Below are 22112 nucleotides of genomic sequence, written 5' to 3' on the forward strand. Positions count from 1 at the left end.
CATCAACTTATACTCATGAAGGAGAAATATAAAGGAAATTATGACTTATATGCACTGTGTCAAGTACTGAACTTGATATGCAACATCTCATTTAATCCTCAAAACAACTCTCTGAGGTGGGTGGTAATATTAATTTCCATTTTATAGTTGAGGAAACTGAGGTTTAGGGAAAGTAAAAAAGAAAAATCTACATAATATCAAGCCAGTAAGTGGTGGTTCTAGGATTCAAACCCAGGTCTGAGACCTAAGAATCTAGCGTGTGACAGGAACATGTTCACCTGAGCAAAACGCTGCAAGCCCTAAAGAGGGGCCTGCCCAAGGAGCCCCTGGTCACCTCCGCAACAGCCCTCTCCCCTGAAATACAGGACTGGGAGGCCAACAAGTCAGAGTACAGAACAAAATCCTGACATGATTAATAATGCAGGGGGTTAATTTCACCCTTACCCACAATAAGTAATATTTAGTGTCACTACAAATGTACATATCATCTTAAATCGCAGGGACTACACCTACTAGTTTTAAGTTATGTCGGCAACTTGTAACTCATACTGGACTAACAGACTCAGGTTATGCCATGTACCATTTAAGAAATGCACAGCTGTCATCTGTCTTATAACTGGCCATTAAAACTTTCTATTTTATCTTCTATAACTTGAAATAGAAGCAAAATTGATTGTTTACATCACTTGGCTTTTAAGAAGATATTTTATTTGTTGACCCGATTTTCTCTGTCATCAAATTATTTACAGCCAAATACTTCTGAAGTATAGGTATTCAAAGAAGTACCTCCCATAATCAAGATGAGGTAATGATAGAGTTAAGCTCTACCAAGGATTCCTGGCAAGAGAAAAGTAGCCATATAACCAATTTTAAAAAGGGCTGTTTGAGTCGTTAGGTGCTTGGGAATTTCACATCGATTCTATCACAAACCTCTCATAATAATTTAGTATTCTTTGGCAGAAAGAGGGTTATAAGAAATTCTCAAGATTGAAAAATAGAGTAAAATAAAAATATCGATACATACCCAGAGCAAGATTCAGGTAAACATTTGAGTCCTTCGGTGCCCTCTAGAGACAGAGATTGGCTATCTAATAGGACTTCCTACGCTCTCACATGTTTACCAAAATGCAAAACACTGAAATAAATATTATAAGATAAAATTACTAAATTCAGTTGCTTCCATGTAGAGCTCAAATTTACTAAATTCTACAGTTTATTAACTTTCCAATTCAGTGATTTAATGGTTAAAATTCCAAAGGCAGATGATGTTCTTCAGCAAAGCTAAAATGCAGAATTAAAGCTATAATATGCTACATTTGCATACTAAATTTAAAATGCATAATGCATTGTATAAAGGCTTTCACAAACTTTTCATCAGCTGCGGCTCACAATAAGGCTATGAGGAACATGGGGAGATTTTGCTATTGTTCCTATTTTACAAATAAGGAAATCGAGGCTTGACCAGGAATAAATGGGTCTTATTCAAAGTTAAAACTGAGAGCATGCATCTGAATTCAGATCTTCTGACTCTGAAGTCCACAGTCTTTGGTATCACATTTTTTTTCCTCTGAATGTAACAGCCCTTCCCTATTCTTCATACCTACACACACTATTTTGTCTCTCTGAGCTTTTCGTGAGCATTTTAATGGAAGATCAGCAGGAAGCGACTATAACCATGATGGACCAGCATCAGTGGAAGCACCACAGTACCTCACCCCTGCAAACTGTCTACAGTGGTTTAACGGGCCCAAGAAGCCATACAGCAGCTACAGAGCAAGAGACGCACAACTCCGTATGGGAACTAAACTCTTAATTCTTTGGTTCGATGTAATACTGAACCTTCAGTTTTAGGCAGATCAAGGTGGTCATAACCTTACAGGTTTTAACTGTAAAAGTAGTAGCAATTAGTATGGTTTAATCAACCTGTGTGTCTTTTATTGGAGACTACTCTCAAATGTGAGGACGCTTCTGCAGAGAGGGGCAATCTCTGACGATGCTGTTTCAGTGATCATCTGTCTGCTCTGCTAAGGTGAGGCGCTTAGCATTGCTTTCAACTTTTCTCACATCTGCCTCAATATCTTTTTCCATATTGCTCTTTGGGCTGCAAAACAACTTTCATCTTTCTATCAACTGCAAGCTTCTCCTTACCTTCCAGAGAGTCACTTTTTCTACCTGGTCTTCTTATGTGCAAATGAGTTAAATTCTTTCATTCAGCTTTGGAGGCAACTGATAATATTTCACAGGAGAAAGTCACCAATCCTGAGCTTACAGGTATTTATTTTATGTACATATATAGTCTGTGTCATACACATACTCACAACTAAAGTCAGACAATGTCCTGCCCTAGGAAGAACAGTAGTGTGGCAGCTAGGAGAGGCATTTACGTTTCTGCCTAATTCACATGGCCTGGGGCACATTGCTCATGCTCTATGAGACTTTGTATCCTCATTCATAAAATAAGCATAATACTTATATTACTGTGCAGTTGCAAAAATTAAAGGATATGTATCACGGTTTATAAATATAGGATTATAAAGCATTATGAGCATTACCTATAACTTTAAGTCAAGCTCGTTGGTAGCTCTCTTAGGGGATGATAGAAAAGATACAATACTACCATGCTGCACAATCCTAGAAAGGCACCATTTCCATTATATTCTATGTAAATGACTGCTAAAATGGTATATCTTCTCTTGACATTAAATAGCCTCTTAACTGAGTCAGTAATCCTAAAACTATATGACTTGAAGAATTAAATACTTGTAAAATCAAAAGCACATCATCTATGATGAATAATGCTGATAAAATCATCAACTCTCTTATTTATAAAAGAATGACTGTGACCCTTTCCATCATTAAAAATCTAAGAGGGGGGCTTTATCAAACTATGGCCCCCAGACCAAAACCTACCATCTATTTTTGCAAATAAAATTTTATAGGAATACAGCCACATATAATGTATTGCCTACAGCTAAGTTGAGACAGAGATCACATGGCCTGCAAAACTGAAAATACTTACTATCTAGCCCTTAACAAAAAATGGTTGCCAAATCTTGGTCTAAATATAAAAAGAAGTTATCTTATACTTAGAAAAGTGAGTCAAGCATATACTTGAAAGTGAAAGTCACTCAGTCATGTCTGACTCTTTGCCACCCTATGGACTGTACCGTCGATAGAATTCTCCAGGCCAGAATACTGGAGTGGGCAGCCTTCCCCTTCTCCAGGGGATCTTCCCAACCCAGGGATCGAACCCAGGTCTCCTGCATTGCAGATTCTTTACCAGCTGAGCCACAAGGGAAGTCCAAATACATACTAGATATATACAAACAGATTCTTTAGAACACATATTCACATGATTTAGCATTAAAATACCTACAACAGAAGTACTCTAGATTACTATGAGTAATGCCTACTATTGTACCACGCACATGTGGATAATTAATAAAAGTTATTGATTAAAATAACTAAATAAAAACAGAGGGTAAAGTAAGAATAATACAGGCCAACTATCAGTTAAAGCACATAAAGAAATGTACTTTGACACTGTGCTAAAAGGACAGCTTTTTTTTATTTCAGTGCTTTGCATGTTTGCTCAAACTGACAGTCTCTACCAAGACTGCAAACCACCTATGTTTGATGCCATATCTAAATACGATGCCGTAACTGTGGCATCAGAAGAAAATGATTTCAAAAACTGGAGAAAAACACTTACTTGTTTCACATTTTCAGCTAAGAAGACAATATACACACTACAGAATCCCAGCTGTGTTACCACCAGAAAAAAGTCAACCACATTCCTGAAAAGGGATACCCACAAATAAGTATTAGTAACAGCTGAAGAAACGTCAATATATTTTTTTCCCTTTTATCTATTTTAAAACATTTCATGATGTTGTTCAATTGCTAAGTCACATCCAATGCTTTGCAACCCCATGGACTGCAGCACACTAGGCTCCCTGGACCTTCACTATCTTCCCGAGTTTGCTCAAATTCATGTCCATTGAGTCGGTGATGCTATCTAACCATCTCATCCTCTACCGCCCCCTTCTTCTTTTGCCTTTAATCTTTCCCAGTATCAGGGTTTTTTCCAAAGAATCGGCTCTTCACATCAGGTGGTCAAAGTATTGGAGCTTCAGCATCAGTCCTTCCAATGAACATTCAGGACTGATTTCCTTTAGGATTGACTGGTTTGATATCCCTGCAGTCCAAGGGACCCTCAAGAGTCTTCTCCAACACCACAATTTGAAAGCATCAATTCTTTGGTGCTCAGCCTTCTTTATGGTCCAACTCTCACATCCAGACACAACTATTAGAAAAAGCATAGCTTGACTATATGGCCTTGTCAGCAAAGTCATGTCTCTGCATTTTAATATGCTGTCTAGATTTGTCATAGCTTTTCTTCCAAGGAGCAAGAATCTTTTAATTTCATGGCTGCAGTCACCATCTGCAGTGATTTTGGAGCCCAAGAAAATAAAATCTGTCACTGCTTCCACTTTTTTCTATTTGCTTAAAATATTTATTTTCTACAAAGAGCACCTATTTATGATCTGCATATCACTAGACATATTAGCAAAAAAAGTTCCCAATTTTCCCATTATTTATTTCTGAAATTCAACAGATTAATAAGAGTATCTATCTATAAAGTGATTTCATGAAAGCATTTCATCAATTAGATTAAGCCCATCTCTCCTGTTTCTGAAGATCTTTTTCAGATCAACCTAGTGTATTTCCCAGCAAATAGGATGAGCATGTTCCCTACCATCCAAATCACTAATAAGAATACGAAATGGGAGAGGACTGGGGGCATGGCCCTTATCATTCCACCCGAGGCCTCTCCAGGCTCTTAGCTCTGTGCGCAGTTTTTTAGATACCCTAAACAATCCTGGCCACATAATACAGCGGGTGTGGAAGTGGGGAAGGGAAATCACTGGCCAAATCAGCGTTATTTGGGTATGATTATAATCAAGTTAGAAGTCTGCCTACATATTATTAGTATACAGTCCACACCTCTGCCTATTGTTCTGGGAACAACGAGCTTGCACTTAACTAATTCATCATAGTCTCCTGTTTGACCATTAATGTCAAGCTATCAAGCAGTCTAGTCTAAAAGTCAACAAACCCTCCTCCTCCCATGTGAAGCTGGAAGAGCCCTTGCCTATTCATTCTTGCCATAACTCCCTTTCTTCATGGTTCTTCAGGGATCCCAGGTGTAAATAATCTTGGTACTTTGAAATGAATCCATTTACGTATTTCTTTAAGATCTCGTCACTCACTTTTACTTTTAGTACCCTTTACCAACAATCATCCCAGTCGCGTCTGTCTGAAAGCCATTCTTTTAGACAGGAAAAGCAGACAAAGCTGCCTTTAGACTGGCAGGAGGAGGAGGAAGACGGGGTCCTGGAGGCAATCCTCAGAGCACTGGGCTCTGTTTCTTCCCTTCTCCCACACAGTCTTTCAGGCCGGAAAACTTTGAGCAGCTCACAGACACATCTAACTTACTGAAAATCAAACCATAAAACATTCTACTAATACCATCCTTTTCCTTCTTTTAAATTCCACCACACACATTATTTGTACCCTGGTTAGCATGCTGTAAACTGCCTATGCTTATTTTCCTGTATTCACCTGATTTTGATTAGCCATGTCTACCAACAATAAAGTTACACTTAAACTATACAACGATAAATACATTATATTAAAATACATACTTCCGAAGTCTTATGAGTATGGGCTAAACACTACAATTTTATTTGAAACAGAGATTGCAACACTTTTCTTGCTTTTTTTCCCTTTACTTAAAAATTATCGAACATGATTATGTCATAGGTTAGCTAGGCACTTTATAAATATAATTTTATTTCAACTATCATTATAATTCTGTGAAGTATTATTGTAAACTCACTTGATAGTGAAAAATCTCAAATAAAATAAAAATTCTTTGACCCAGATCATAAATTTGTAAAATGATAGAGCTGAAATTTGAACCCAAGTCCATTTAACTCTGAAACTTATGTCTCCCCCCAATTTTATTACACTTCTGTTAATGTACTTTACCAGATTAAAATATCTATATTAATAACATAGCAAGTACTTACCGTCCCCAAGCTGTTTGCTTCTGCAGACAACTCCAAGGACTTACTTCCATAGCAAAACTCACAGTGTCACTATACCCTAATGTTGACTTTTTAAACCTGAAATTTAATGACATACATGCATGTGAAAAAGAAAAGTTTTTAATTGTTCCATAAATCCATTTCTTGAAAAGAACATCAATAAATGGACTATATATTGACAGAAGAGTTTTTGAAATTTGGAGATTTGCATATTTCTAAAGACATCTCATGAATTTTAAAGTTTTTATATATCTTCTTAACCAATATATTAGTTTTTAACCCACTGTTAAAGTTTATATATTTGTTAAATTCATATAATATTTGTGCTTCACTGATTTAAATATTTCAATTATCTAAAAACATCAACTACACTGTTCATGCCTAAATTATTCCATTCTTATAACAGCATTATTTTTAAAAATCCATACAGGGTTTTATAATATATTGTCACATAAATTACCCTATTTAATCATCATAATAGCCGCATTCTCTCTTCTATTTTTTCAAGTATACAGTGTTACTTAAAGATCATAAATGACCTGCCTAAAGTTTTAAGAACATTTAGCAACAACAAAAGTGAGTTAAAGTTAGAATATTAGTTTGCCAGAATAGACAATGTTTATTTAAAAGTTGGTTCACTATCCAATAGAAACATTTTGATACAAAAATAAAACAAATATTATTTTACTATCTACCAACCCACATATCAGCAAAGAGCATAAAAGGTCTTATACCCAAAATGAAATTAGTAACAAAATGACCATTGTTTTTAACTCAAAGGAGCCCTGCTGCCTCCTTTTGTTCCATATATCTTCCCTGATTTTTTTCATTTACACAATATTAAAAAAAATTTGATTTCACGACTTTTAAAAGAAGTATATTTATGCCGACCAGATTTCAATCATATAAAATGCTACCTTTTTCTGTAATCATTCTCTTAGAATTATCTATGTAACAGATTATAGGCAATACAATGTCTAGTTGCAAAGCACAGTAGAAATATAAGACTATCTTATCCTTTAAAAACTATATAGCTTTAAAATAAATTAGACTTAACAAATCCACATTTACCTCTGACATAGAAAGTGACTGCAACGTACCAAAATGTGCATACAGTGAACAGAAATAATTCCTATAAACACAAGGCTGATTGGTCCAAGCTGTGGGAAAAACATAAGTTTTAAATACTTAAGTTTAATAAAAATTAAATGATCTATAAACAATGAAATAATAGACTATTGTCAATAACAAATTTTCAGTAACAAATAAATATTTGTTAGACAAAATGATTAAAAAATCATTTGCATAATAGAAATTAATGGACTTGATACAGAAAGAATTTAGTAACATTTAAGACAACCACATATGATTACCTCTTATCAACTTGACTATCCAAACCTATGAATGTAGAATATAGATATGCAACACAATAGAATAGAATACAGCATGATATTTAACATCAGATGGCAAGTCTGTGACAACTGGTATCCCACCATTAAAAGTACACATTATCTAAGTTACTAAATAGCACTGTATCATCTGGGATTGTAGGCAATCTACTTCTTCTGTATATCGCTTGTTGAGAATCACACCTGAGAAACTGTGCCTAGAAAATAATTATTTGAAAAAGTGGTACATAAAAATTTCAAGTATTCATTTACTAAAATTAAAGTGATGCGTAGATTATTGACAGACAAAATATTGCCAGTTATTTTTATAATCAGAAATTTTTCAGTTTCTCTAAATTAGGATGCTCAAAGTCCAATATGATAGTTAAAAACTCTTCTTAAGAAAATTCATCAGTTAAAAAATATTAAATACAATTTCATTAGTTCATAACTGAATTCTCCCCTATCAGGATTCTCTATAATTACAATAATTGGTTCCAACAAACTCTTTGAATATCTGTTTTTAAAAGATATTGTTATTCTTTTTTTAACTATTTATTTCTTAAAACCTGAGAGCTATGTATTTTATTTGGAATCTAAAAAACTATAAAATTTCATCAATACTAATGCTCTATAAATATATCTGTTGCTATGAATGTATCACTTAAATTCCTGAAAATCCAAAAGGCTAATAAGATCTAACTATGTCTGGAAAAATCAGATATTGATTTAGGATCTGTCAAATAATGTAAACAAGTAATTAGGCAGAAATGAAAAGAGTAATTCATTCTCACTTTTAGTTAGATATTATCATAGTTCATATAATTTGAACAACAATAGATAAATGATTATCTAGTTGTCACCTGACCAGGTTATATTTGACTAGGCTAGATGTTAATTTGTTCTAATTTTTGCTGTAAATTAAGACTGGTAACTGTATTTTAACTAGAGATTACAAAGATGAGTCTTACCACTATGCCTGCATTTTTTATTGCCAGTGGAAGTCCTAAAAGACCAGTTCCAATATTTCCTTTAAGAAGATGAATAAGAGTTTGTACAAATCTGAAAAGTAGAAGTTGCAAGAATTAAACATTTTAGAACAAAAGCTATTACAATTACATGACCATGGTTTTAGCATCAGAAGGGAAATAAAAATTTATCTAGGCAAGGAATCAAACTAGCATTTCCATGCAACCAGAAGCTGAAGGAGCCAGAAGTTATATCTGGTTCAAGTCCTACCTTTGTGCTTTAAAAGCAGAATACAGAGGGTTATTATGTTGATTAAATGAGTTAAATGAAAGTATTTTTGTACATATTAAAGTAATAAAGGAAAGGCAATTTTCTCAATAAGATTCTTTGCTGCTATGACATTCAGAACAATGCTGAATATTATATACAGCTAAGCTGGTAAGGCAGCAATTTATTGCACCATGCAATCATGACATTAAACATAGTTTATCTATGATCATCAACCTCAGAAGAAGTTAATTAAAAGAAAAAAATTACAATTTCTAAAACTGTGTATATCATCAAATAAGATAAATACTAATCAGCTTTTACAACCATGAACTCCCAAGGGATTTCACCTAAGAAAGCATTCCAAGAGGCATCTGGAGAGTCTCTTGGCCAAGAAAATACAAATTAAAATAAGAAGAAGGGCACAAATTTTTAATTTGGAAAAAAAATGCTTATCTAAAATTTTTATTATACTATTCTTCTTTGGTCAGTAAAAATGTTACTTTGCTTAACTGTCAAATTATCATTAGAATAATAACTTACTCAAATCTATTAATGATGACAAAATAACAAAAAAGATTTTAAAAATATTCCACTGCTTTTGTGAGACCATGACTTTGTTTCACACCATTCACTCGACATAAAGAACCGTTTACTGCCTACTTCCCAGAGTCTAACTCCTAAACACTGCAGAAGCCCCTTCTCTGAAAATTCTATTCCTCTCAATCCAATCCCCCTACTTTCAAGATTCATAGCATTTGATACGTATTATCATGTAGTGAGGGGGTTCCCTGGTAGCTCAGTTGGTAAAGAATCCACCTGCAAGGCAGGAGACCCCAGTTTGATTCCTGGGTCAGGAAGAGCCCCTGGAGAAGGGATAGGCTACCCACTTCAGTATTCTTAGGCTTCCCTTGCAGCTCAGCTGGTAAAGAATCCACCTGCAATGTGGGAGACCTGGGTTCGACTTCTGGGTTGGGAACATCCCCTGCAGAAGGGAAAGGCTGCCCACTCTAGTATTCTGGCCTGGAGAATTCCGTAGACTGCATAGTCCATGGGGTCGCGAAGAGCCAGACACAACTAAGCGAGTTTCACTTTCATCATGTAGTGACTCCTATACACTGCTCTGTAATTTAGATGTTTTTCTTATTCCCCAAATAGACTATAAATGTCTTGAGGGTGGGGACTATGTCTTACTCATCTTTGTGACTTCTGCAGTATCCAGTGCCTGGTCTATAGAAGATGATTATAAAATACACAGTGAATGAAAAGAGAAAAAGACATTTAAACCTTAATTACTCACGAAATACCCTCTTGATCATCAAGCTGGTGATGCTTCTGAACAGGCAGAAGCTCCTGCTCCTGTTCTTCATCCGATGTCCCATCAAAATTCTGCTCGTTTATTAAGGGCCTCATTACATCCATATCTTAAAAAAGAAAAAAAAATTGCTTCACCATCATTTTAAAAATTGAGTTAAAGCTGGTGTAGATGAAGTTTCTAATAGAAGGCCATGCAATTTTACTCACCTTTACTATTTCCACCCTAAGTTAATGCACATTAATACTTCTGAGTTTTACTATATTTAGAAAGAAACAACTAGACTTAACTGCTGGATATTTTGTTTGAACTAAACAGTGAAAAGAGAAAAGCATAAGTATTCACTGCAACACATTTTCTACTTTGTCTCCATGAGGTTTATAGTAAATGATGATAGAATTATGGCATGGAAGATGTGAAGAAATAATACAATGAACCTTTATCTCTTGCTAGCATCAAATCATACTGAGTACATAAATGGCAATCATATTTTTATCTTTTAATTAAAAAGCTTTTTAATATTGTTGTATAATATTACATAAGTTATAGGTATACATATAGTGGGTCACAATTTTTAGAGGTTATACTCCATTTATAATTACTGTAAAATATTGGCTGCGTTCCCCAAGTTGCATTTGCACATGTAGCTTTTATCTAATAATTTGTGCCTCTTAATCCTCTGACCCTATATTGCCCCTCCCTGCTTCCCTTTCCCCACTGGCATCTACTATTTTGTCCTCTATGAGTAGGCCTTTTTGTTATATTCACTAGTTCGGTATATTTTTAGATTCCACGTATAAGTGATATCATACAGTATTTGTCTGACTTATTTCACTTAGCATAATGTCCTCCAAGCCCATACATGTTGTTGCAAATGGCAGGATTTCATTCTTTTTACAGCTGAGTAGTACTCTTGCCTAGAAAATCCCATGGATGGAGGAGCCTGGTAGGCTGCAGTCCGTGGGGTCGCGAAGAGTCGGACACGACTGAGCGACTTCACTTTCACTTTTCACTTTCACACATGGGAGAAGGAAATGGCAACCCACTCCAGTGTTCTTACCTGGAGAATCCCAGGGACGGCGGAGCCTGGTGGGCTTCCGTGTATGGGGTCGCACAGAGTCGGACACGACTGAAGCGACTGAGCAGCAGCAGCAGCACTCCACTATGAATACATACCACGCTTTACACTTTCCCTTTCTGACGATTTCCACTGCGCTTCTTCCAAGCCTCCTGCTCCCTCTCCTCTATTCCACAGAGACCCCTCCACTCTCCATGTCTGCAGCAGCAAAAGGATCTCTGCTGGAAATTTTCTGTTTATGTTTCTACCTACAGATTACTTGGAGTTTGTGGTATCCTTGGTCCCCTACACTAAAAGTACAGTTTCATAAATGTGTTTTCTTGTGGCCTTGTTGAACTAACAGGTTTCGGGTGAGGATATGTGGAGAGAGAAGACGGAGGAGCTGCCATTATCCTGGTGCCAGCTGGGACTCAGTCCAACAGGGCTTCATAAGAGTAAAGCTATGCTTTAAGATACTGGAAGGTTTAGCTTTGTTTTTATGCTCTTTTCCGTCTCAACTTCCTAACCTAAAATCAACCTGAAATTTCCAGTTATCATCAGAATAAAGAACAATCACATTCATTCAGCAGTATGAACTGAAATCTTTAAAATATTTATCTTTTTCACTAAGTAATCCCACCTCTGCAAATGTAGTATATGAAGAAAAGGATTTCTGCACAAAGATGTTAATCAAGACAAAATTTTTGCTGAAAATTTGGAAACAACCTAAATGTGTAACAATCAGGAAATTGATCAATTCACTAGAGTACATCCACTTTGTAAACTATGACACTGACATTAAATTATGGCTTTCAAAGTCTGAACAAAACAGAGATAATATATCAACTGCTGAGGAAGAAAAAGCTAGATAATCACAGCATGAGTGCAATGATGTTTTAAAAGTTAAATAAAAATTTAAAAAAGGAAATAATACAAAATGTGAATAAGTTAACAAGGATATATACAGACAACGAAAGCATGAGTACCTTCTTCTTTCTCTGGAAAATGTAAAAAATAAGAGAAAGTAATAAACTTGCCTTACTTTTATAATAGCAAAAGAAGCCACTTATATTTTGACAATGGATAAACTAAAATAAAGCAGAAAGCTTCCTTTTAAAAAAATAACATAATGTTGCCACCTAAATCTATATACTACCATATATAAGACAGGAACAGTAACTATTTTATCCATTTCTGAGGCAGAGAGCATATGTACAGCACGAAACCTTCCAGAGATTCCTATTCGCTCTGAAATAAATAAAATGTGGACCTTAAGCTCAAGGAAACCTGTATCTTAACAACTCTACTAGTGCTTTTCACATAGACAGCCAATTTTTTAAATTCTTTTTTCAAATCAAATAATATTTGGTCATTGTAGAAAATTAGAAAATATAAAGATAAGCAAAATATTTAAATTAAAATGACCTCGTTACCTAGAAACTACTGGCGACATTTAGAGTATACACAAACATGTTAATTCACTTCAGTTTATTTTCATTCAGCCCTACAGCTTCAAATACTATCTACATGTTGATGACTTCCAAATATTTATCTCCAGATCGGGCTTCTCACTAACTCTAGACATAAATCCCATTGCCTACTCAACATCTGCACTTTCATGTCTAACAGACACCTCAAACTCAGCAAGCCTCAAACTAAACTCCTGATCTTCACCACCAAGCCTGCTCCACCCAGCTTTAACCATCAGAACTTGCTATCTACGTTAGGAGGCCTCGGTTCCATGACACATGGGCTCTTCCTTATGGCTGCTTGAGTATCCTCACAACATGGCAGCTGGTTTCCCTGCAAGGAACCGATCCGAAAGAGCATGGCACAGTGCCTTTCAGGACCCAGCTCTGGGGTCACTGCCACCATGTCCACGATTCCACCATCATTTTCACCTAATCTATTCACTAGAGACCAGTCATTAAATACAGCCCGCATGCAAAGGGAAGGGAATTAAGTCCCTCCTCTAGAAGAGAGAAAAATCAACGAATCTGCAGACAGACTATAAAAGCACCACAACATCTCAGATGATGGCAGTTTCATTCTTCCAGACACGCAGATCCCTGGAGTTATCCTTGTCTCCTTGTTGTACCATCACTCCACATCTAACCTGTCAGGAAATCATTCTGGTTCTGCTTTATATATCCAGAGTCTGACCATTTCTCTCCATTCTCCATGCTGCCACCACATTGCTGTGAAGGACAAGTCCATCTGTTTGCTGATTTGCTGAAATAACCTGCTTCTGCTTTTGCCCCCTTACGTCTGTTCTTCACACAGCAGCCAGAGTGATCCTTTAGAATTAAAGTCAGATCACATCTCTCCTCTCCTGAAACCTTGCATTGGCTCCTTATTCTCTCAGAGTAAAAGCCAAAGGCTTTACATGGACGTCCACACCACTACATAATCTGGCTTTATCACCACCTAGACCATTCTGCTTCAGCTTCCTGGCCCTTCTTGCCATTTCTGTCATTACTCCAGCTGTTCTTTCTGCCTGTAATAGTCTGTCTTCAGATATCCACTTGACTAATCTCCTAACGTCTTTCAAGTCTGTTCAAATCTCACTGTATCAATGAAGTCCATTTAGACCTCTTTATAAAATACTATAAACTGCTGAGCCTGACTCTCATTCCTGATTTCCCTTACTCTGTTCTTTTTCTCCATAGCACTTTTAGCCTAATGTAATCATTGTGGCGGGCTTCCCTGGTGACTCAGAGGTTAAGGCGTCTGCCTCCAATGCGGGAGACCAAGGTTCGATCCCTGGGTCAGGAAGATCCCCTGGAGAAGGAAATGGTAACCCACTCCAGTATTCTTGCCTGGAGAATCCCATGGACGGAGAAGCCTGGTAGGCTACAGTCCACGGGGTCGCAAAGAGTCGGATACGACTGAGCGACTGAACGGAACGGAACGGAATCATTGTGGCACAGTGGTAAAGAATTTGCCTACCAATGCTGGAGACTCAAGAGACTCAGGTTGAATCCCCAGGTTGGGAAGATCCTCCTGGATATTGGCAACCCACTCCAGGATTCTTGCCTGGAAAATTTCATGGACAGAGAAGTCTAGTGGGCTAAAGTCCAGAGAGTCACAAAGAGTCCGACACAACTGAGCACACACATATACATTAACTGATAATAGTCTTACTGTTTATGTCTGCTTCCTCTTACTAGAATATAAGTTCCATGAGAGCAAGAATCTTGATCTGATCTGTGTGTTCACAGATGTATCCCAAATGCCTAAAGCAGTGCCTAGCGCATGGGAGAAGCTCAACGAATATGTGTTGAATTAATGAAGAGACATAACTTAAAAAAAATAATTTAGAAAATTTTTTCAGTTAGTAAAAATATATCCGGCAAATATCTTCCCATGTGACTTTAAATGGCTATTCAGCATATGACCATATAGCTATATCACAATTTACCTAAACAATTTCCTTTAACTGAACATTTAAATAGTCACCAGCTTTTCTCTTTTATAAATGACGTAATGAACATCTGTTGATATGTTTCATGACTTATTTCCTTGGGAAATATTTCTAGAAGTAGAAATGCTGGGTCAAACAATATGTGCATTTTTAAGGATAAATATGTTACACTGCTTTTACCAGGAATGCATGAGAATACACATTTCCCGACATCCTCACTGGGTTGGGTTATTAACGAATTTACAACCGATAGACCTGGGTCCCTATCTGAGTACTACCATTAATAAGCCAAAAATTACTGTATGTGTAAAACAGGGATAATAATTACACCTACATCATGAGAATTAATGGAGACAAAACGCAGGAAAAGCACTTACACTACTTGACACACAGTAAACATTCAACACCGCTATGTTTATTTCTACCATTGCTGGGACTTGAAAGAAATCAACTGTACAGTATTACTTTACTATAGTAACAAGTTTTGTTACTATAATAAAGTATTTCTTTAAAGACGCGAGCAGGATTTTAGCTCCCGGACCCAGGGCTGGAACCCCTGCCCTCTGCAATGGAAGGGAGGAGCCCTAACCACTCAACCTGCAGAGAATTCCCTCAACTTTTTTAATAATTTAATGATTTAACAACGAATTACAAATATTCCTAACGCGATGCTTCTAACTGGGAGCAACAATATTATTACTACTCCAACCTCTACTTTTGTTTTCCTTTTGACAGCGGGAAACCACAAACAATGTTGTGTACTCCCCATCGCCAAGATAAGACACCAAAGGAAAGCAGGAAAACAAAAGTTTGCCAAGCGAGGCAACTGCTTCTTTGCGTCTGATCTGAGAGCGCTGGCCACTCCCGGGGGGCGGAGCGTAAACTAAGGATTCACCGGCGTTCCTGATCCGGTGCCTCCTCCGAAAAGCCCAACTGTGACAACTTCCTTAAAGTATCGCTGGAAAAAAACAGTGCGAGTCACAGCGCAGGCTGTGGTTTGCCTTTGACACGTACACCCAGTGCACGCCACCCGACCTCACACACAGACTCACCCACACACAGACTCACTCTCACACACTCAGGCGCACACACACACACATAGATACACACCGTCACACACACACCCACACTCTCACACTCAGACATACACTGTCACACACACACGCTCACACTCACACACTGTAACACACTGTCTCACACACACCCTCTCTCACAGTCACACTCAGACACACACACTCTCACATACACTCTCACACACTGTCACACACACACGCTCACACTCACAGTCTCACACACACCCTCTCTCACACTCAGTCACACTCAGACACACACACTCCCTCACATACACTCTCACACACACTCTCAGTCACACTCACTGTCACACACACCCCCTTCTCACACACACCCCCTCTCACACACACACCCTCTCGCACAGACTGTCACACACACACACTCACTGACACCCTCTGCAGGCCTGGCTCCCGCCGGTCCGCGCTCTCCTGCGCAGGTGCGGACCCCGGGGTCAGTCCGCTCCGCGGCCTCGGTCCGCCCCGGTGTCCGGGGACTTGGCTGCTCGCACGGTCGAACCCACGCCCCGCAAGAAGCCTGCTGACGACCCCGCCTGCTCGAGCACCGCGCACCCCGGGCCGCGGGCAGGACGGCGGGGCGGCCGCACCCCCGGGCCCCCGCGCCCGCGCCGCACCCACCGAGCTCCTCGCGCCCAGCCGCCTCGGCCGCCGCCGGCGCCGCCGCTTCCATCGCTCGGGGGTCTCCAGGACGCCGCCGCCCCGGGGCGCGCGCTCCCGCCGCTGCGTGGCCGGCTGCAGGCCGAGGGCGCCGCCGAGCGAGCCCGCCTCCGCCGCCCGCCGCCCGCCGCCCGCCTCCCGGCCGCCGAGCATGCGCACTGCGCGGTGGGCCGGCCGGGCCGCGCCGAGCGCTGGGGGCCGGGAGCCCCGGGCCGGGAGCGCGAGCAGAGGACGGGCGGGGGCACCGGGACGGAGGTGCTTCGGGGACGACTGGGGACAGCTCAGACCCAGCGGAGACCCGGGCCTTACGGGGCGGGAAGGGAGAGGCGTTCTGTCCTGTCCGACCCTGCGACCCGGTGCACTGTACAGGACGTGCAACTATCCAGGCCACAATACTGGAGTGGGGAGACCTTCCCTCCTCCAGGGGATCTTCCCAACCCAGGGATCGAACCCACGTCTCCCGCACTGCAGACGGATTATTTACCAACTGGGCCACCAGGCGGGGTCGGGGAGGGTGCCTCTAAACATAACCACGAGCTTAAATTTGAGGAGCCCATGTATTTGCAAGGCTTTAGCATTCTGAATTCTTGTCTGGAAAATTCCATGGACAGAAGAGCCTGGCGGACTACAGTCCACGGGATCGCAAAGAGTCGGACGCGACTGAGCAACTCACACACACACAGAGCATTCTGAATTCTGTGGCTCAACGGTAAACAATCCGCCTGCCAATACAGGTTTGATCCCTGCATGGGGAAGATCCACTGGAGGAGGAAATGGCAACCAACTCCATATTCTTGCCATTAAAAATCTCATGGACAGAAGAGCTTAATGGGCTAAAGCCCACAGGGTCGCAGAGAATAGGACAGGACAGGACTGAGCAAGAACGCAAACAATCATTCTATAAGGCACCTTGAAGAATGCGAAGTAGGAGGGCATTTGCCCCATCCGTGTTGAAGTTACCACCACTCCTTGGCTGTTGATCTCTCTGTGCGTCTATTTAGAGCTATAGTGTCCCCTCAAGAAGCACTTCATTTAGTCAGTCTCACTTTAAGGACTTTTTTTCAGTGCCCTTCACAGACGCTTACCCTTACCACAGTGCTGAAAGGAAATTAAGGTTAAGACTAATACTGATGCAATGTAAAATATGCTTCGGCACTATGCATGGATTGTCTTCTTTTATTCAGATGATAAGCCTCTGCAATAAATCTAATGTGTTTGTCCATTTTCATGCAGGAACTAAGCACACAGAGCTAAGTAACACTTGTCTAAGGATAGTAAAGGAGTAAATGGCAAATATGGACTTCGAACTGCAGCTAGAGCCAGGGCTTCCAGTATGCAGAGCTGGGCCCTCTTGCGACTGCATCACTGGATGAGTAAGGTTTTCCGATTGAATGAAAATAATTTTGAAGTTGTTCTCTTTGTTTTTTCTTTTCTGTTTTGTTTTTGCATAGTTTTTTGTGTGCTTTTTTTCTTTTTGTCCGTTCTATTTCCCGAGGGTCTTCTGAGGCAAATTGATTTGTTGCTCTTGTTTTGTTTGGGGGGTGTGGGGGCAGTGTCTAATTTCTAGGATCACTGAGTCACTGAGCTCTAAGGACACTCTGGAAGGAGAACAATACCTGCTATCTAGCAACCATCAGCCCCTCCCTACCCTGAGCCCTGAGGGAGGACACTCTGGATGTGAAAGCAAAGGAAACTGGCCCTCGGTCTGCCACGGGGGTATCAAAGGAAAGATTTTAGTGAGCCCAGACTCTTGCATCTTCCCTTACACAGAAAAGCACTAAAAGCACTAAGCTTGGCCTTGGAGTACAGAATGAAGCAGGGCAAAGGCTAACAGTTTTGTCAAGAGAATACACTGGTCATAGCAAACACCCTCTTCCAACAACACAAGAGAAGACTCTACACATGGACATCACCAGATGGTCAACACTGAAATCAGACTGATTATATTATTTGCAGATAAAGATGGAGAAACTCTATACAGGCAGCAAAAACAAGGGTGGGCGCTCACTGTGGCTCACATTGTGAACTCCCAAATGCCAAATTCAGATTTAAATTGAAGAAAGTAGGGGAAACCACTAGACCATTCAGGTATGACCTAAATTAAATTCCTTACAACTATATAGTGGAAGTGACAAATAGATTGAAGAGATTAGATCTGATAGAGTGCCTGAAGATCTATGTATGGAGGTTCCTGACATTGTATAGGAGACAGTAAGTGATCAAGACCATCCCCAAGAAAAAGAAATGCAAAAAGGCAAAATGGTTGTCTGAGGAGGCCTTAAAAACAGCTTTGAAAAGAAGAGAAAGGCAAAGGAGAAATGGAAGGGTATACCCATTTGAATGCAGAGTTCCAAAGAATAGCAAGGAGAGATAAGAAAGCTTTCCTCCGGGATCAATGCAAAAAATAGAGGAAAACAATGGAATGGGAAAGACTAGAGATCTCTTCAAGAAAATTAGAGATATCAAGGGAACATTTCCTGCAAAGATGGACACAATAAAGGACAGGAATGGTATGGACCTAACAGAATCAGAAGAGATTAAGAAGAGGTTGCAAGAATACACAGAAGAACAATACAAAAGAGATCTTATCGACCCAGATAATGACGATGGTGTGTGATCACTCACCTAGAGCCAGACGTCCTAGAATGTGAAGTCAAGTGGGGCTTAGGAACATTACTACGAACAAAGCTAGTGGAGGTGATGGAATTTCAGTTGAGCTATCCCAAATCCTAAAAGATAATGCTGTGAAAGTGCTGCACTTAATATTCCAGCAAATTTGGAAAACTCATCAGTGCCACAGGACTGGAAAATGTTAGGAATTGGTTAGATGTATGTAAAAAGAAGACCAGCCAAGGCTATGAGAATAACCTTCCCCATTGTACAGATGGAGAAAGGGTTGTGTTTTGTACATGTTGTTTTGAGACACCTATGATACATTTGAATAGCAGTATATTTTATACAGTAGTTATATCTGAAAAGTTTCTTCATGTATAAAATAGTATTACCAACATCACAGGTTGTTGTGACGGTTTAATGAGGTAAGGTATTTAGAGCATTAGCCCATTACTGAGTTCACAGTGTCAGCCAGAAAATACAGTCACAACTGAAAGTTGAGAGTTATATTTATTTGGTGGGAATTTTTAAGACTTCAAGCCCCAGAGACAGCATCCCAAGTAGCCCTAAGAAACTCCAACAAGGTGGGGGAAGGAACTTCTAAACAGAAGTTTGCAACACAAAGCGCAGGTCATCTGAACAGCGCGGATTATTGTTAATTAAGGAAAACCAAATTAAGGAATTTAGTGCTCCTCTATGTACAGTATTCTTGCCTGGAAAATCCCATGGACGGAGGAGCCTGGTAGGCTACAGTCCATGGGGTCGCTGAGAGTCGGACATGACTGAGCGACTTCACTTGCACTTTCCACTTTCATGCATTGGAGAAGGAAATGGCAACCCACTCCAGTGTTCTTCCCTGGAGAATTTTAGGGACGGGGGAGCCTGGTGGGCTGCAGTCTATGGGGTCACACAGGGTCGGACATGACTGAAGCGACTTAGCAGCAGCAGCATGTATAGAAAGAGGCTGGCATCTGGGCTCACTGGATTCATTTGTTTCATAGGCATCTTAGCTATCTGGGGTGAAATTCTGCTTCCGGATTGTTTGCATCCTTAGTTCCTGGTTCAGCACAGGGAGTGGCAGATGGGGCTGATGGCGTGTGCTTTCTTACATCCTCCCAGCTCCTCAGTGCTCACTCTTGCTGCTTACAAGGAAGTGACTGTGCCTGTCCAGTACCCTGCATTGTTCTTCCTAGGCTCAGAAATTTATATTCATAACGCTGGAACCCCTGATGGCTATAATATCCTTTCTTACCTCTGTGCCAGGAAATACTCCATTTCATAGCAGAGAGCATCAAAGAAACCAAGCATATTAGTTAAGTGTGTTTTATTTTAATAGCACTAGAGGATTGGGCCCCCGCCCCACGTGGGTGCGCCGGGCTGCGGCTGGTCTGCTGACCCTGGCAGGACGCCAGCGGCACAGCACTCAGCCGACCAATTAAAAAAAAAAAAAATGGCACTAGAAAGAGAGAGAGAGAGGCCAACTTAAATTAACTTAAGACAAAGATAGACTTTAATGAGAATATTGAGATTCCCACAACAGAGATGTGCCTAGATTTGGGACAAGCTGATTTTGATGTCTCTGAGACTCTATCTCCTTCTCTGGCCATTGCTTTTCACTGTGTACCTGCTTGTGTATCTGTGCAGGTTTTTGCTAAATTCATCTGCTTCTCAGGTTTGCCTAGCAGGAAACATGGTTCCTAGAACTTGCAGTTTCTGTGTTCAGGTATCCAGAAAGATACTAGTGTCTTCTCTTTTTAAGTTTTTAAATTTCCCAGGAAAAATATGTGATTAGATTAGGTTCCAATTGGACTAGATCAGGTTCTCACCCAAGACTAATCAAATGAGATGTGAACAAAGTCATATATATTGTAGGTACTGATGAAATTGGGCTTGGTGGATCAGATAGTACAGATTCTGCCTGCAGTGCAAGAGATTAGGGTTCAATCCATGACTCAGGAAGATCCCCTGGAGAAGGAAATGGCAACCACTCCAGTATTCTTGCTGGGAGAATTCCATGGACAGAGGACCCTGGTGGGCTACAGTCCATGGGGTTGCAAAGAGTCAGACATGCCCAAGCGACTAACATACATACACACTGATGAAATTATGTAGATGACAGGGTGGCAAAGGGAATAGTTTCCCAAAAGAGAAATTTAACAGACCAAATCTTAGGTGTTTACTTTGATTCTCCTCTGTGTGAAATATTACTTTATTATGTGTTTAGTGCTCAGTTGTGTCCAACTCTTTGTGACCCCATAAACTGTAGCCCACCAGGCTTCTCTGTCCATGGAATTCTCCAGGCAAGAATACTGGAGTGGGTAGACATTCCCTTCTCCAAGGGATCCTCCTGACCCAGGGATCAAACCTGGGTCTCTCCATTGCAGGCAGATTCCTTACCATCTGAGCCACTAAGGAAGTCCAATTATATATCTTAACTACATTTCATCCTCTTATGTTTTCAATGAATATAGAGATAATTTTTTACCATCTTCTAACTAATATCCACCTTAATGACTTCTCTATTCTGTTGAGAATTTAGGAAACACGCTAACCAGCACTGATTCTCTTAAGAGTTTCTTCGAAGTAATTGCTACTGATAACCTTACTTTTAACACCAATAAGTTGTTTTATTTAACTCTTCGTGACTGATTTAGTGATTAAAATTAACTGAAAACTGTGACTAGAAGTAAAAGAATGCGAATAGAAAAAGGTAACTAAAATACTGACGTTCTCAAATAAATTTTTAAAAGATAGTGCATCCATAAAATAAGAATATAATGCCATAGGAAAAGGAATGTTCAGAGAACAAAAAGTAGAACAGAAAGACAAAAAGAAAGAAAAATAGAAAAAATAATTAATGGTTCATCTAGCAGGTTCAAGGTGAAGGAAAAATCAAAGCAATAATACAACAGAATTTCTCATAATTGCAGGGTATTTGTTTCCAAATTAGAAGGATCGCCCAATACAATACTGAATGCCCAATACCACAGATGAAAACAGGTTTAAGCCCAAAAAAAACTGTAAAATTTTAGAACATTTTATTATTAGAAAATAAAAGAGAGATCTAACAGCTTCTTAAGATTAAAAAAAAAAAGATGAGGAAAGAATCGTATTCAATTACAGTTGCATCTAACTGCCCAGTAGCAACATCAAAAGCTAGAGGACAGGATATGTTCCAGTGTCTCCTTGTTTATAGTCTATGAGAACTTGAATAGAAATTG

The 22112-nt window shown here is 39.6% G+C and overlaps 1 protein-coding gene across 2 annotated transcripts in view; it reads right to left on the minus strand.

The window, feature by feature from the left end:
- LOC129549091 (neutral amino acid uniporter 4) overlaps positions 1–16387 on the minus strand; it is a 45115-nt gene extending 28728 nt beyond the window's left edge. Inside the window, exons 1-6 of one of the 2 annotated variants that reach the window (XM_055416190.2) lie at positions 16240–16387; positions 10038–10161; positions 8473–8563; positions 7185–7273; positions 6096–6191; positions 3713–3797 (exon numbers count right to left, since the gene is read on the minus strand). In XM_055416190.2, coding sequence (XP_055272165.2) covers positions 3713–3797; positions 6096–6191; positions 7185–7273; positions 8473–8563; positions 10038–10161; positions 16240–16291 — 537 coding nt within the window. In that variant the 5' untranslated portion in view covers positions 16292–16387. Of the gene's footprint in view, positions 1–3712; positions 3798–6095; positions 6192–7184; positions 7274–8472; positions 8564–10037; positions 10162–16239 lie in introns of those variants that run through there. The other variant, XM_088832425.1, reaches the window with a different exon arrangement.
- Positions 16388–22112: the final 5725 nt, after the last annotated feature.

Source organism: Moschus berezovskii, chromosome 25 (genome assembly GCF_049115385.1).
Source record: "Moschus berezovskii isolate FMDL1 chromosome 25, NW_MosBer_1.0, whole genome shotgun sequence".
Classification (NCBI taxonomy): Eukaryota; Metazoa; Chordata; class Mammalia; order Artiodactyla; family Moschidae; genus Moschus; species Moschus berezovskii.